Here is a 16116-nt window from a genome sequence, read left to right on the forward strand (position 1 = left end):
GCTACTGTGCGTACAAATAAAATATTTTCCGGAAGTAAACAAATGGCGACGGAAGAAATCTTGTCGTTGGAAAATTTTACTTGCTCCATTTGTCGTGATGTGTACACCAATCCTGTCTTAATACCGTGTGGAAACAACCATATGTAAGTTATATATATATGTTTTTGATTGTACTGTAGCAGTGCTGTCCAAGTAACAGGTCCGAAAACATCGATTGATTCACTTTCGATTTTGCATAATTTGCTACCCGTGTAAACGTAATATTTCCGGATTGCAACAATATTCGGATGAAATTTAGATTTCATAAGATGTAAAAGCGAACAACAGTAACCGTAGTATTTTCAAAACATTAAGATTATGTCTTGACAGTTCATATAAGTGTCATTAATGAGCCATACAGCCATGTAGATACCACTAATTACACAACTTCACAAGGACGTGGGGGACGATCTGGCTGGTCATGCATAGTCAGACCACTTTATTGGCTGGGCATGCAGGGGTTTTTTTTAACAGAAGGGGAAGGGGCCCAGGCCTGTGATTTGGGGAAAAAATAGCTCGGTGTTTGGGCAAAGGGGAATAAAAAACCTGATGTAAAGTCAATTTTTGAGGAAAACTGCATGATTTTAAAGAAATTTTCTGAGGGGAAGCCCTGGGCCTATTAACAGCCCTTATTATGAAAGATTAAAAGTACAGAAAATCTGAAATATTGTCTTGTTAATGTAATTATCCACAACGGGTGCCGGGCGGTATCTGTCATAATTGCCCGCGGTGAAAATAACTTTGGCACACTTTGTGTCAAACCTATCGATCGACCCTGCTTGATTGGATTAATCGTAATTAAATGATTATCTGATGGATATTTAATCCGGTATGATTTAAAAGACGATTTCTTTCATAATCTATAATAATTGTTTTAATAATGTGTGGAATAGGTTTTCTAGCCAAAGTACAAAGGCTATAGGGAACCGGAAGTTTATTTCTTTGCATAAAGCTGTCGTTCAAATTCACTTTCTTTCTTTTGTTAAGTGTCATGCATGTTACTATCTTAATTAACTTTACCATTTCAGCAAACCATGCCTTGCATTATCTGCGTTTACTGTGTCTCCAAAAGTGTACTCACCACATACTGTATGCCATATAATATTGGAATTATATAAACTAGTATGAACGAATGTGGAAAATACAAAAAGAAAAAAATTAATTAATTAAGTAATTTTTGTTAATTAGTATGTTTTATTTTCAATTTGCTATTCACTTGCAAACTTTAATCCAATTTTAAAAAAATGATGCACGTGAAATGCCATAGTATTGAACACCAATTAGTGATCAAAGAATCCGCTGGAAGCTTAAATAGCAATTAAATTATTTTGTAAATTCGCAAACATTTAATGACGCATATACAAAACAATACAATTTTACATTTAATTAATTTAAACATAATACATGTTTAGGGCTAAAAAATTGTTTGTTTCCGGTAGCGTGCTAAAAAAAATTAGGGTAGGTAGGTAGGTAAATTTTTATGCCCCCGGCATCTACTGATGCGGGAGGCATATAGTGATCGTCCTGTTCGTCCGTCCGTCCGTACGAGGTTAACCAAATGGGACCGTTTCGTCTAGCATCAATACCCCTTACTAGAATGACTTGATACTAATGCAGATGTAACCTGTGACCATTCTCCATCTTCAGACATCACCTGACCTCAGTTTGACCTTGACCTTGACCTCATTTTGGACTTAGGTTGCTTTATATGGGCCATCTCTTGGTTAACCAAATGGGACCGTTTCGTCTAGCATCAATACCCCTTACTAAAATGACTTGATACTAATGCAGATGTAACCTGTGACCATTCCCCATCTTCAGACATCACCTGACCTCAGTTTGACCTTGACCTTGACCTCATTTTGGACTTAGGTTGCTTTATATGGGCCATCTCTTGGTTAACCAAATGGGACCGTTTCGTCTAGCATTAATACCCCTTACAAGAATGAGTTGATACTAATACAGATGTAACCTGTGACCATTCCTCATCTTCAAACATCACCTGACCTCAGTTTGACCTTGACCTCGTTTTGGACTTAGGTTGCTTTGTATTGACAAGGATGCCACCGGGGGCATCCGCAGCTTCTTGTTTTTTAATAAGTGGGACTTTTCGCAAATTATTTTTGTGTCAAAAAACGAATAAAAATAAGGTGATTATGCCTTTAGAGCATCAGTAAGTTGATTTCTAATATCTCTGACCATGTTTAAAGCGGCATGCCTCCAGATCGTTTGACAACAAAAAAAATTAAATGTTTTTAGATATCTTGAAATAAATGCTATATTTCTTAAGCAGGCTTTAAAACTTAATTACTGACAACTTTATGTTACGGAAACACATGAGAATTTGCTATTTTTACTACTTTTTACGATGAAAATCGAAAAGCGTTTGTCATGCTTTTTCTCCAGGTAAGCTGTCTTGATCATAAATATCTATATTTTGAAGTCATTATTCACTCCTTCAGCTATAGCGCTATTGGTTACGACGACGGGAAAATGTCTTTATTACCGCGGCGGTCCGGGGTTTGATTCCCGACGTGGTCATCTTTTTTTCTTGATTTGAAACTTTTAAAATATTTTAGAAACAAAAACTCATATTGTAATGTTCATAATATGACCAAACTTCAATTTGAAAGAAAGATTATTTTTTAGCCAAATATGAAGGCATGCTGCTTTAAAGCATAAAAAGTGCAATTTTGCAACTTTTTATAAGTCCATGGCTTACCAGACACTTCTTAGACTCCAGCTGGAATACGGCTCTGAAATGTAGTCACCCTATACCCAAACCCTCATAGACTAGGTAGAGGGACTGTCCAGAGATGGGCAGCTCTTTGGATTAAGGCCAACTGCCATCAAACGAAACCTTCCAGTGTCACAGACCTGCTGCATGTTTCGACAACCTTTGTTTTTCTTTACTATTGCTTATATTTTACTGTAACTTCACATTAACATTGTTCAGCATGCAGACAAAGTATGTGCAGGGGCTGGGCCCATTATACCCAAGGTCAAGGTCACCAAGGTGTTATACTTAGGCTATTTTTAAGGTTAAAGTTTTCAGCAACCTCTGTTTTTCTGTCATATCTTTGTTACGATTGCTTATATCTTACTGTAACTTAACATAAACATTCTCTAGCATACAAATAAAGAATGTGCAGGGGCTGTGTTTCAGTTCACCACAATGTGCCCTTTGTTTTGTTTTCATTTACCACATTGCAATGTGCCCTTTACTTTGTTTCCATTTAGAAAAATATGTCCTTTATATTGTTTCCATTTACCAAACTATGTCCTTTATTGGCTCAACTATTCAAAGAATAAGTAGAGCTATCCTACTCACGTCGGCGTTGGCGTAACACTGGTTAAGTTTTTCGTACCAGTCCACATTTTGACAAAGTCTTTTGAGATACAGCTTTGAAGCTTTCAACACTTGTTTACCATCGCTATGGCCAGTTTTAGGCAAGAGCACATAACTCCACCAGGGATTTTGGCTGAATTATGGCCCCTTTCGACTTAGAAATCATGGTTACGTTTTTCGTACCAGTTCATATTTTGACAAAGTCTTTTGAGATAAATCTTTGAAACTTTCAGCACCTGTTAACCATCACCATGTCCAGTTATAGGCAAGAGTACATAACTCCGTCAAGGATTTTGGCAGAATTATGGCCCCTTTCGACTTAGAAATCTTGGTTAAGTTTTTCGTACCAGTTCATATTTTGACAAAGTCTTTTGAGATAAAGCTTGGAAACTTTCAACACTTGTCAACCATCACCATGTCCAGTTATAGGCAAGAGCACATAACTCAATCAGGGATTTTGCTGAATTATGGCCCTTTTTGACTTAGAAATCTGGGTTAAGTTTTTCGTACCAGTTCAAATTTTGACAAAGTCTTTGAAGATAAGGCTTTGAAATTTTCAACACCTGTTTACCATCACCATGTCCAGTTATAGGCAAGAGTACATACCTTCATCAAGGATTTTGGCTGAATTATGGCCCCTTTTGACTTAGAAGTCTTGGTTAAGTTTTTCGTACCAGTTCATATTTTGACAAAGTCTTTGAAGATAAGGCTTTGAAACTTTTATCACTTGTTCAGTATAATAGTCTCTACCTGTAGGAAAGAGTACATAACTCTGTCTCATATTTTGGCTGAATTATTGCCCTTTTTGGACTTGGAAATTGGTTCTGATTTCATACAAGTCCACGTTTTGTCAAAACTATTTGACATGGCTTTTAAACTTTGAACACTTGTTTATCATCATGATTTCCATCTGTAGGCAAGAGAACATAACTCTGACAACTATTTTGGCTGAATAATGGCCCTTTTTGGACTTTGAAATTGGTTCACACATTGCCATTTAGTGCAAGACTTATTGAAATCCACAAATACAGGAACATTGTTTGTCTAATGTATTTTTTTCTTTTGTCTGAATATCTGTAGAAATATTTTGACCCCATTCTTCAATCAGTTCTTCGAATAGTCAAGCGTGCTGTCATCCGACAGCTCTTGTATTGTTTCCATTTACCAAAATATGTCCTTTATATTGTTTCCATTTACCAAAATGTGTCCTTTATATTGTTTCCATTTACCAAAATATGTCCTTTATATTGTTTCCATTTACCAATTACCAAAATATGTCCTTTATATTGTTTCCATTTACCAAAATGTGTCCTTTATATTGTTTCCATTTACCAAAATATGCCCTCTATATTGTTCCCATTTACCTAAATATGTCCTTTACATTGTTTCCATTTACCAGTTACCTAAATATGTCCTTATATTGTTTCCATTTATCAGTTGCCAAAATATGTCCTTTTTATTGTTTCCATTTACCAGAATGTGTCCTTAATATTGTTTCCATTTACCAAAATATGCCCGTTATATTGTTTTGCCCTTTTCATCATAAACCAAAATGTTGGGTTTATTAGTCCCCTACTGGTTGAAAACCAGTTTCAGGGACTATAGGAATGCACTTTTCCGTCATTCCGTCATTCCGTCCGTCCGTCCGTCCGTCTGCAATTTCGTGTCCGGTCCATAACTCTGTCATCCATGAAGGGATTTTAATATTACTTGGCACAAATGTTCCCCATGATGAGACGACGTGTCGTGCGCAAAACCCGGACCCCTAGCTCAAAGGTCAAGGTCACAATTGGAGGTCAAAGGTCAACAGGGCTTTTTTCCTGTCCGGTCCGTAACTCTCCCATCCATGAAGGGATTTTAATATTACTTGGCACAAATGTTCCCCATGATGAGACGACGTGTCGAATGCAAAACCCGGACCCCTAGCTTAAAGGTCAAGGTCACAGTTGGAGGTCAAAGGTCAACAGGGCTTTTTTCCTGTCCGGTCCATAACTCTCCCATCCATGAAGGGATTTTAATAATTCTTGGCACAAATGTTCCCCATGATGAGATGACGTGTCATGCACAAAACCCGGACCCCTAGCTTAAAGGTCAAGGTCACAATTTGAGGTCAAAGGTCAACAGGGTTTTTTTCCTGTCCGGTCCATAACTCTGCCGTCCATGAAGGGATTTTAGTATTACTTGGCACAAATGTACCTGATAATAAGACGATGTGTCATGCACAACTTTCAGACCCCTAGCTCAAAGGTCAAGGTCACACTTAGCAGTCAAATGTTAACATAGCATGAACAGGGTCTGTTTCGTGTCCGGTCCATAACTCTAACATTCATGAAGGGATTTTAATATTACTTGGCACAAAAGTTCCCCATGATGAGACGACGTGTCATGCGCAAATCCCGGACCCTTATCTCAAAGGTCAAGGTCACAATTGGAGGTCAAAGGTCAGTAATTTTTTTTCTTGTCCGATCCAGAACTCTGTCATCCGTCAAGGGATTACAATATCACTTGGCATAATTGTTCCCCATGATGAGATGACATGTCATGCGCAACACCCAGTACCCTAGCTTAAAGGTCAAGGTCACACTTTGAGATCAAAGGTCAGTAGGATTTTTTTCCTGTCCAGTCTAAAACTTTGTCATGCAAAACAGGATTTAGATATCAGTTGGCACAAATATTCCCCTGGATGAGACAACATGTTATGCGCAAAACCCAAGCCCAGGGTCTAATGTCAAGGTCACACTTAGAGACCAAAGGTCAGACAAAAGAATGACTTTGTCTGGAGCATTTCTTCTTCATGCATGGAGGGATTTTGATGTAACTTGGCACAAATGTTCACCAACATAAGGCGGATTGCCATGCGCAAAAACCAGGTCCCTAAGGTCAAGGTCATATTTAGAGGTCAAAGGTCAAATTCAAGAATAATTTTGTCCGGAGCATTTCTTCTTTATGCATTGAGGGATTTTGATGTAACTTGGACCAAATGTTCACCACCATGAGGCACCCTTGTTTTTAGAATTACGTCCCTTTGTTGTTACTATAAATAGATTTTATTGTAACTTTTTTATGATTGGCCGTAGAGAAAAATCGAGACCACTTTTCTGTGGTACAACATGCATGTTACATCCAATTTTTAGGTGTATTTTGACTTATCTCTACCTGGTAAAGAGTTTCTTGTGGACTTATATAGATTTTTTTTTTTTTTTTTTAATTTAATTAATTTCCCTTTGTTGGTACTATAAATAACTTATATGATAACTTTTTTATAATCGGCAAAAACATTTCAATATGAAAACAACTGTGGGTTTTTATATATGCACATTTTAATCCAGGTGTGTTGTTATAACATATTGTATATAATAGTACAATATTGTTTATACATCATTGACAGATATCAGTTCATGATGTTATACTGCAGTAGAGAAAATTAGGTGCCTTCCAGTAGGGGACTTTGTATTGCATGGCAATACTTCATTCACTTGTTTTTTTTCCATTTTGCAAAATATGCTCTTTACTTCTCAGAGTGTGCAAAGAATGTGTCAAGCATGTCCTGGAAGATCAGGAACCCAAGTGTCCTGTTTGCCGTACAAAATTTCAGTCTAGAAGAATTAAGCTTCAGGATTCACTTGTTAGACGTATGGCAAGCACTCAGCTTCCATGTTTTGGATGTAATACACAGGTAATTCCATGTTTTCGATGTAATAGTAATACACAGGTAACTCCCATGTTCTAGATGTAATACACAGGTAACTCCATGTTCTAGATGTAATACACAGGTAACTCCGTGTTCTAGATGTAATGCACAGGTAACTCCATGTTCTAGATGTAATGCACAGGTAACTCCATGTTCTAGATGTAATACACAGGTAACTCCATGTTCTAGATGTAATGCACAGGTAACTCCATGTTCTAGATGTAATACACAGGTAACTCCATGTTCTAGATGTAATGTTCAGGTAACTCCATGTTCTAGATGTAATGCACAGGTAACTCCATGTCCTAGATGTAATGCACAGGTAACTCCATGTTCTAGATGTAATGCACAGGTAACTCCATGTTCTAGATGTAATGCACAAGTAACTCCATGTTCTAGATGTAATACACGGGACATTGTAGAACAGACATGTATAGATTGACACTACTTTGAAGAGCCAGACAGTCATGGTCTTTATTAGCTCCACTATTCGAAGAATAGTCTAGTTATTCTACTCACCCTGGTGTCAGAGTCAGCATCGGCGTCCCACCTTGGTTAAAGTTTTGCATGCAAGTACATATAGTTATCATTTAAAGGCGTATTGCTTTAAGATTTCTTTTTCTTTTTCTTGGTCAATTACCAACCTCACTGGGTCAAGTCCCATAACTCTGACACATGTATTTTGACCAAATTATGCCCCCTTTTGGACTTAGAAAATCCTAGTTAAAGTTTGCATGCAAGTTACTATCTCCTTAACTAATGCAAATATTGAATTGAAACTTCACACATTTCTTCGGGTTTGTAAAACTTGGTCATAGCATCAAGTTCCATAACTCTGACCTGTATTTTGCAAAATTATATCCCCTTTTGAACTTCAGGTTAAAACTTTGCATGCAAGTTACTATGTCCAAAACTAATGCCGATACTAGATTGAAACTCTATTGATATTTTAACACTTAGGGTAACATTCATGCTTCTGGGACAGCAATTTGAATAGTCGTGCATTGGCTGTCTTACAGACAGCTCTTGTTTGCAAATGGTCCTCATTTAAACGTAAAAAAACAGCTGCAATTAGTAGTGTTCCATTTACCAATTACCAAAATATATATATCCTATTCAGAAAAAGATAAATCTTTTTTATCACAGTTTTGACAGGCACTGTGCCACATTCAGAAAGAGATAGAATGATTTTCCTATACTTAGAAGTTAAAAGTGTAGACACAGGTAAGTTCTATGATTTGGATGTGAAGTTTGTAGCCTTAGTTAGGACAGGTAGGACATAGCTGAGTGTATGTCACAAAATTTAATAAAAGAAAAAGCAGGACATGCTCCTTCTGTTCCTTAGAATATCTGAGTGTAAGCAGTCTTATGTCCTCTCCGGGCAGGGATTGGGCATATTGTTTGTCCCGTCTTCCAGCCGCCGTACGTCAACTCATTTCCGAGCAATAACTGAGAACCATTTGACCTAGAACCTTCAAACTTCATAGGTTGTAGGGCTGCTGGAGTAGACGACCCCTATTGTTTTTGGGATCACTCAGTCAAAGGTCAAGGTCACAGGGGCCTGAACATTGAAAACCATTTCCGATCAATAACTAGAGAACCACTTGACCCAGAATGTTGAAACTTCATAGGATGATTGATCATGAAGAGTTGATGACCCCTATTGATTTTGGGGTCAAAGGTCAAGGTCACAGGGGCCTGAATATTGAAAATCATTTCCGATCAATAACTAGAGAACCACTTGACCCAGAATGTTGAAACTTCATAGGATGATTGTATGAAGAGTAGATGACCCCTATTGATTTTGGGATTCACTCCATCAAAGGTCAAGGTCACAGGGCCTGAACATTGAAAACCATTTCCGATCAATAACTAGAGAACCACTTGACCCAGAATGTGAAACTTCATAGGATGATTGGTCACGAAAGTAGATGACCCTATTGATTTTAGGGTCACTCCGTGAAAGGTCAAGGTCACAGGGGCCTGAACATTGAAAACGATTTTCGATCAATAACTAGAGAACCACTTGACCCAGAATGTTGAAACTTCATAGGATGATGGATCATGAAGAGTAGATGACCCCTATTGATTTCACATGAGCCTGAACAGTGACTTGAGAACCACTAGGCCAGGAGTGTTGAAATTTAGCGGGATGACTGGACATGCCAAGTAGACGATCCCTATTGCAGCCAACCATCAGTGTCTCTTTGACTTAAGCTCCTGACTCCTATTGACTTCTTGCCTTTAGGACTTTGCATTGGGGGAGACATGCGCTTTTTAACAAAAGCATTTTCTAGTTTTTATTGACATTAAGAAAGGGAACACATTAGTGATATGAGCCACACCATGAGAAAACCAGCATAGTGGCTTTACGACCAGCATGGATCCAGACCAGCCTGCGCACCTGCACAGTCTGGTCATGATCCATGCTGTTCGCTTTCAAAGCCTATTGCAGTTAGAGAAACCGTTAGCGAACAGCATGGATCCTGACCAGACTGTGCAGGTGTGCAGGCTGGTCTGGATCCATGCTGGTCGCAAAGCGACTATGTTGGTTTTCTCATGACGCAGCTCATATTATGACCTGACTTTTATTGAATTATTCCTATTGACATTCTAACCCTTACTTTTCAAGTAGCGAACTCCTGTAATTTTTCTCGTTCATAAAAAGAGAACTGTTTGCTCTCCAGGAGTGTGCTTAATAGGTACGTTTGCTAAAGCTGTAAATGATAACATCGTTTTGTATATTAAAAAAACTTAGGAACCATTCAAGATTTTTATGCATCATATGTCAAGTACACGGCTACTAAACACTAGCGCCACCACCAAATTGTGGTGATAAGGAAAAGAGCTATTGACATTTCCGTGGTGCAGCTATCGCCCGTTTCTACTTGTAAACACATGAGTAAAATTTATATTTTATCTTATATTTTTATTGATAAAGCTTTTTTTTGAAAATCGGAGAATGTAGTTCCGTGTAATAACACTTTTACTAGAGATTGGCTGTAATTTTATTAAAATATTATGCAAATTGTAGTGCCAGGAGCTTTTCTCCCGAACTGGACAGTGGCATATTTTCATATCTGCTAGTATTCGAACACCATTTCAATGATAAGACACACTGTAAAAACATACCTGCGCATGCAAATTGTGTAGAACTGAATAACACGTATTCCCATACACCAAAGAATTACGAAAAACACAGTAAAAAGTTAAAACACAACTATTTTTTAAAATGGTGGAGCTATCACCCAAGTGGTGGTGCCATACAGTAGTGGTGGTGCTGTTGTATATGATTAGTGGCTGATATATTCAATTTCAAAATATGAAAATGTCTGACTGCAAGCCACGGAAATTTCCACAATAATTGATGTTATCAACATATCCCACACTACACCCAAATTACGTTACTCAACAAAATACATGTAGTAACCTGTACATAATTGCAAAATAATCTACATGTATATGGATTCAGATTGTGCATCTAAGCTGTATTGATTAATCATATTTAATCAATTGGAATTGAAAATGTACTGTACTTTTCAGAAAGAATTGTGAAAGTAGGGTCTTTTGTTTACAATGCATGCAATGGCAAGTAACTTTCAGAATCTTAATATAACAAATAAATTCTACACAAATCTTTGTTTGAAATAAAAGTATTGCTACTATTTTTCATGACCTGAATTTAAAGTACACCTACGTTTGTATTTAGGTAGAATATTTAAAGGTTAGAAATAATTCTACATTAACATTTTAAACAAAGGAAATTTACTTTGACTACAAGAGTCCCAAGGGTCTGTGAGTATTTTGTTCTTTTTTTTTCTTGGATAGAGAATGTTTCATAAAGGTAAATAAACTATGATCGTGTTTTTCTCTCTTTAATAACATGATTCCTTGCAGGAATATTATCAGTTAGAGAATGTTGGTGTTTGTTTTGTTCCGGATGTGTCAGCAGTTCTTATTACTGAATGTCGTAACAGCGCCACCACTACTGTATAGCGCCATCACTAGAGTTATAGCGCCACCACTTTTAAAAATCCTGGAATATTTCTTCTAACCCGAGATTCTTTTATTCATGGTGTGTGCCTATATAGTTATTTATCATTTCTACACCATTTGCATGTGCAGGTATGTTCTTACAGTGTGTCCATTAATCGGAATGGTGTTCGAATACTGGCCGATATGAAAATGTGCCACTGTCAGATTCGGGAGAAAAGCTCCTGACACCACAATTTGCATATTATTTTTAAATTAATGAAATCACAGTCAACCACTAGTTAAAGTGTTGTTACACGGAACTACATTCTCCGATTTTTGAAAAAAGTTCTATCAATAAAAATATAAGATAAAATATAAATTTTACTCACGTCTTTACATTTTCAAACGGGTGATAGCTGCACCACGGAAATTTCGATAGCTCTTTTCCTTATCACCACAATTTGGTGGTGGCGCTAGCGTTTAGTAGCCGTGAAGTATGGCTTTTTAAAAAACCACAAGCTTTATTACTGACTAATGTTTTCAAATTTTGCATTCATGACTCTAATATCCGGCTTTCATATGAACAGGGACATAAATTCTGTTTTTCAGTGTGAGTAGGAAGATTTCAATACAAACCTTTACACAAAGTTTCTTTAAAATTATCCTGTTGTATAACCACAACTATGTAATTCATTACTGCAAGCATTGGTGACCTACATGTACACTTTTGTGATACACTAATATGATAAAAATTCAAACTATGAAGTGAAGCAACATATCATAATGGTTTAATCTGTTTCAGGTATTGGTGTCCCAAATGAACCAACATCTGGCTGACTGTGATAGGATAGATAAGAGTATAACATACTTCAAACCTGTGAAAGAAACAACTCAGAGAGTACCAAAGTAATTATCTAAATGATGTATTAGCCATGTAATTCTCATCTTAAACATAGAACATCATCATGTCATTTTCCAGTATACAGTCAAACTGCATTCACACCAGCTCAAATGATTCGAACACCACCCTTCGCTTGAACTCATTGTCAGGTCCCAGCAAAATCCCTATATAACGTATATTGTTGGAATTGGCTCAAACTACTGAACACTCAAACAAATTTTACTGGTCCTGTCGGGTTCAAGTGAACAAAGTTTGACTGTAAATATAAATGATTTCACAGTATATTATTATGTAGTAAATTACTTTTTACGACCGTGCTAATCACCTGGATCGGATGACGTCATTGCACGCGAGTGGTTTATTGCAGAATAACCCGAGATTGATTTTGCTCTACATGTATATGTAGTTATTTGCTGGTCATGTTAGAATATGTAGTAAATTAAAAAAGAATGTTAGTATTTAGAAAACTACTTTTTACAAAAAATCCTGAAACAAGCAGCATATTATATAATGTGAAAAGATAGTGTTATTATGATAGCATCCAGACTTCCGAAAAGTCGTCGGTCCGACGGACATGACCAGAAAATGTTGACACAGTCCGCTGTTTCTTAATCCGGATGTGGTCTGACTGACCGGCATTTATCGTACCCTGAGAACTGCAACATCATCATGATAATGGACAACACATCAAGATGGTGTCATTAACATATTATGCCAGGGCAGAACCAGGAAAGAAACATAAATTAATGCTCTACAATTGTAGTGAAAAGAAAAAAAATGTACGAAAATAAGAGGGTTGACCGAACATTTAATGAGAAATGGACTAAAAATCGCACCTGGCTCGTATATGATGGAGAAAAGCAACATATGTGGTGCACTAACATTTGTTTCGGGACATGACCAAGGTGATATTCCCCTCGGACTATCAGTGAATATCACCTTGGTCAGGTCCATAAACTTGGATATTCACCTCATCATCATACAATAACTGTTTGATATATTTCAGAAATTTGCCTAACAGATCGACATTCAAGTGTCCATACTGTAATTTGAAGAACCTGGATACGACTGGTCTAGTGAAACACTGTAATGAACAGCACAGCACAATTTCTGCTCCTGTGGTAAAGTTGATATTTCATACTTTTGTTCTTACTACTGCTGCCTTAAATCTCTGATTTGCTGTAACCATGTTATCATAGATCAGGTTGCAATTTTAGGGTGATATGAAAATGTTTATTTTTGAAGATTCTCATTTTCAAGTGTATCAACTATGTTTTGGTAGTGGGGCCCCTGTGGCCTAGTGGTTAAGGTAGTCAGCTTGAAATCACTTGCACCTGACCTCTGTGTGTTCAAGCCCTACTCAGCTCATCCTGTGAGGTAGATATCCAGCTGGCTACCTGACGATCAGAGGTTCTGTCCAGGTTCCACCCATGGTTAAATAATGCCCAAAGGGGTAGTGTCCCTGGGGTTTGTCTCCACAGTACAACACTGTAAAAATCACTTCTCTGTTTGACCTGACTCGAAGCCCAGTAAAAACAAAATTGTTTGGAGGAATGGGCACTTTTAGCAAATTGCATTTTAATAGCCTTGTTGGTCTCATCTTTTAGGAAAGCAAAACAAGCACCAGCAGTTAATGCATATAGTAAAACAAATACTGGTTACTATCATTTATAACCATATATCTTCTGCATCAGTTGTTCATATGCCTCAGGTTCATAACCATTCCTTTTGTTTTAATGTCTTCAGTTGGTACTGTGTGTTTTAATGTCTTCAGTTTGTACTGTTTTGTGTGTTTTAATGTCTTCAGTTTGTACTGTGTTGTGTGTTTTGATGTCCTTAGTGTGTTAGTATTTTTTTCTGTGTTGTAATTTCTGTTTCTTTTCAGGTGTGTCCGGTGTGTGCTTCTATGCCATGGGGAAATAAAAATCAGACAAGCATGGATTTTATACATCACCTGAATATGAGACACAAGTTTGAATATGATACCTATGTAGTAAGTATGCAGAGAGTCTTACTTATTTTGCTTGGTGGGATGGCAGATGTTATGATTTCATATTTATGTATTTCTATTTAATTTTACCTTTACCTATAGATAAATAACTGTTTACAGCACACCAACATGGTTCGAGTTATATGGAGTCAAACAGAACTAAAAATTTTAGTTCTACATTGTATTTACGTCAAAATAACAATATGAGCTTGAAACTTGTGAACATAAGGAATCAGATGGAGCTTTTTAAGACTTGAAAAGAAGTGAAAAATATGAAAAATTAACTGTAGATGTTGACGATATAATTCTGATATTCAAATCTATTTCTTAATATGCAGTGGCAGCCATTACGGGCACAGTGGCATCAGTTTTCTTTACTTACATAGTCGTTACTATATATTAAGGTAAACTAGAGCTATCACAAAAGGTGATTACTAACCCTAGACACCACTTTTGATACAAGGACAGCAAAATGTTGTGATCTTAGCCTTTGATCCTCAAAAGTGACCTTTACCATGGACCTAGTAACCTGATGTGTGTACTTTGCATAATGTTTTGATCAGGCATAATGTTTTATGTTTTGATCAGGCATAATGTTTTGATCAGGCATAATGTTTTATGTTTTGATCAGGCATAATGTTTTGATCAGGCTAGCAATTGATGTTAGTTTTATGAAAATCTTCCCAACTGTTCACAAGGTATGGAGGGGACACAAATTCTAGACAACAGATGGACAGACAGATGTGTGTCTCAAATAAAATCCTCACATACTTTGTATCAGGGGTTATGATTTATGAATAACATCTAAGGGCATCATATTAGTGGTATAAAATATCACCTTAATCTTAGTTCAAATGTAAATTATATGCTTTAAGTAAAATCCTACATTTAATTGTTTATAATATAACTTTGCCTTCAATACCATGTTTGACTGTTACCATACAAGGAAAGAAAAATGATGACAACTGGGTTAGCACAGTCGTAAAAAGTGATTAAATTTAATGTCTTTTCTTAAAACAAAGTCCTTAAAAATGTCTAAAGGTCCTTGGAAGTACTTAAATTTATTCTTTAGTCTTAAAAGTGCTTAAAAATCATTAAGTATGGTTAAACAATCCATAAATGGAGTGAAGTTTTTTATTATCTGCATGAAGAAACAATGAATAAACGTGTTAAATTTGGTGGCTGTATATGTATAGTGGCCAAAATACATTGCTAGTATCTGGGAAGAACTAACAGTGGGTCAAAAACACAGTTTCCTAGCTTGTGCATTCATCACTGCGTGAAGATGGCATTCAGCAGTTTTCAGTCTTTCCTTCCTGGTTGTCAAATAGTCATATTACTTTGATGAAAAGCGACTGATGAAGTTCCCATAGTTGAGCAGTGTTGACAATAAATTTGGAACAGACTGTTTTAATCACAAAATATTGTTATGGAGGTTACTGTCTGATTGAAACTCTGAAACTCTGTTTGGAAAGACAAGGTCTCATGGATTTAATTTAGTGACACACTGCTTGAAATAGTATTTAAAAAAATATAGAAAATAAGTCCTGGAAAATAAGAAAAATGTTTTTAAAAAGTCCTTCAATTTTTGTGTGATTGGTCTGTATGGACTGTGGTAATTGCGTACAATGGCTGGTGTTTTATTACAAAAACACTATTCAAATGGCTACAGGTATTGTTTTGCTCATTTTCAGACTCTTTCCATTCTCAAACATCTGTCTTATTGAACGTATTTTATTAATCCCCCGCCACAAGTGGTGGGGGTTATAGGAATGGTCTCCGTCCGTCGTTCCATCTTCCGTCCTTCCGTAACATTTTGTGTCCGCTCTGTATCTCCTAAACCCCTTGAAGGATTTTCATGAAACTTGGGTCAAATGATCACCTCATCAAGATGATGTGCGGAACCCATGAGTCAATAATGTCAGCTCAAGGTCAAGGTCACAACTCAAGGTCAAAGGTTTGAGCCTTCCATTTCGAGTCCACTCTGTATCTCCTAAACCCCTTGAAGAATAATCATGAAACTTGGGTCAAATGATCACCTCATTAAGACGATGTGCAGAACCCATGAGTCAGCCATGTCGGCTCAAGGTCAAGGTCACAACTCGAGGTCAAATATTTGAGCCTTCCATTTTCTGTCCGCTCTGTATCTCCTAAACCCCTTGAAGGATAAT

The 16116-nt window shown here is 36.9% G+C and overlaps 1 protein-coding gene across 1 annotated transcript in view; it reads left to right on the forward strand.

Moving 5' to 3' along the window:
• LOC123550325 (E3 ubiquitin-protein ligase RNF166-like) overlaps positions 1-16116 on the forward strand; it is a 27142-nt gene continuing 11026 nt past the window's right edge. Inside the window, exons 1-5 of the mRNA XM_045338756.2 lie at positions 1-143; positions 6908-7064; positions 11857-11960; positions 12962-13076; positions 13841-13948. Coding sequence (XP_045194691.1) covers positions 43-143; positions 6908-7064; positions 11857-11960; positions 12962-13076; positions 13841-13948 — 585 coding nt within the window. The 5' untranslated portion in view covers positions 1-42. The remainder of the gene's footprint in view (positions 144-6907; positions 7065-11856; positions 11961-12961; positions 13077-13840; positions 13949-16116) is intronic.

Source organism: Mercenaria mercenaria, chromosome 6 (genome assembly GCF_021730395.1).
Source record: "Mercenaria mercenaria strain notata chromosome 6, MADL_Memer_1, whole genome shotgun sequence".
NCBI lineage: Eukaryota > Metazoa > Mollusca > Bivalvia > Venerida > Veneridae > Mercenaria > Mercenaria mercenaria.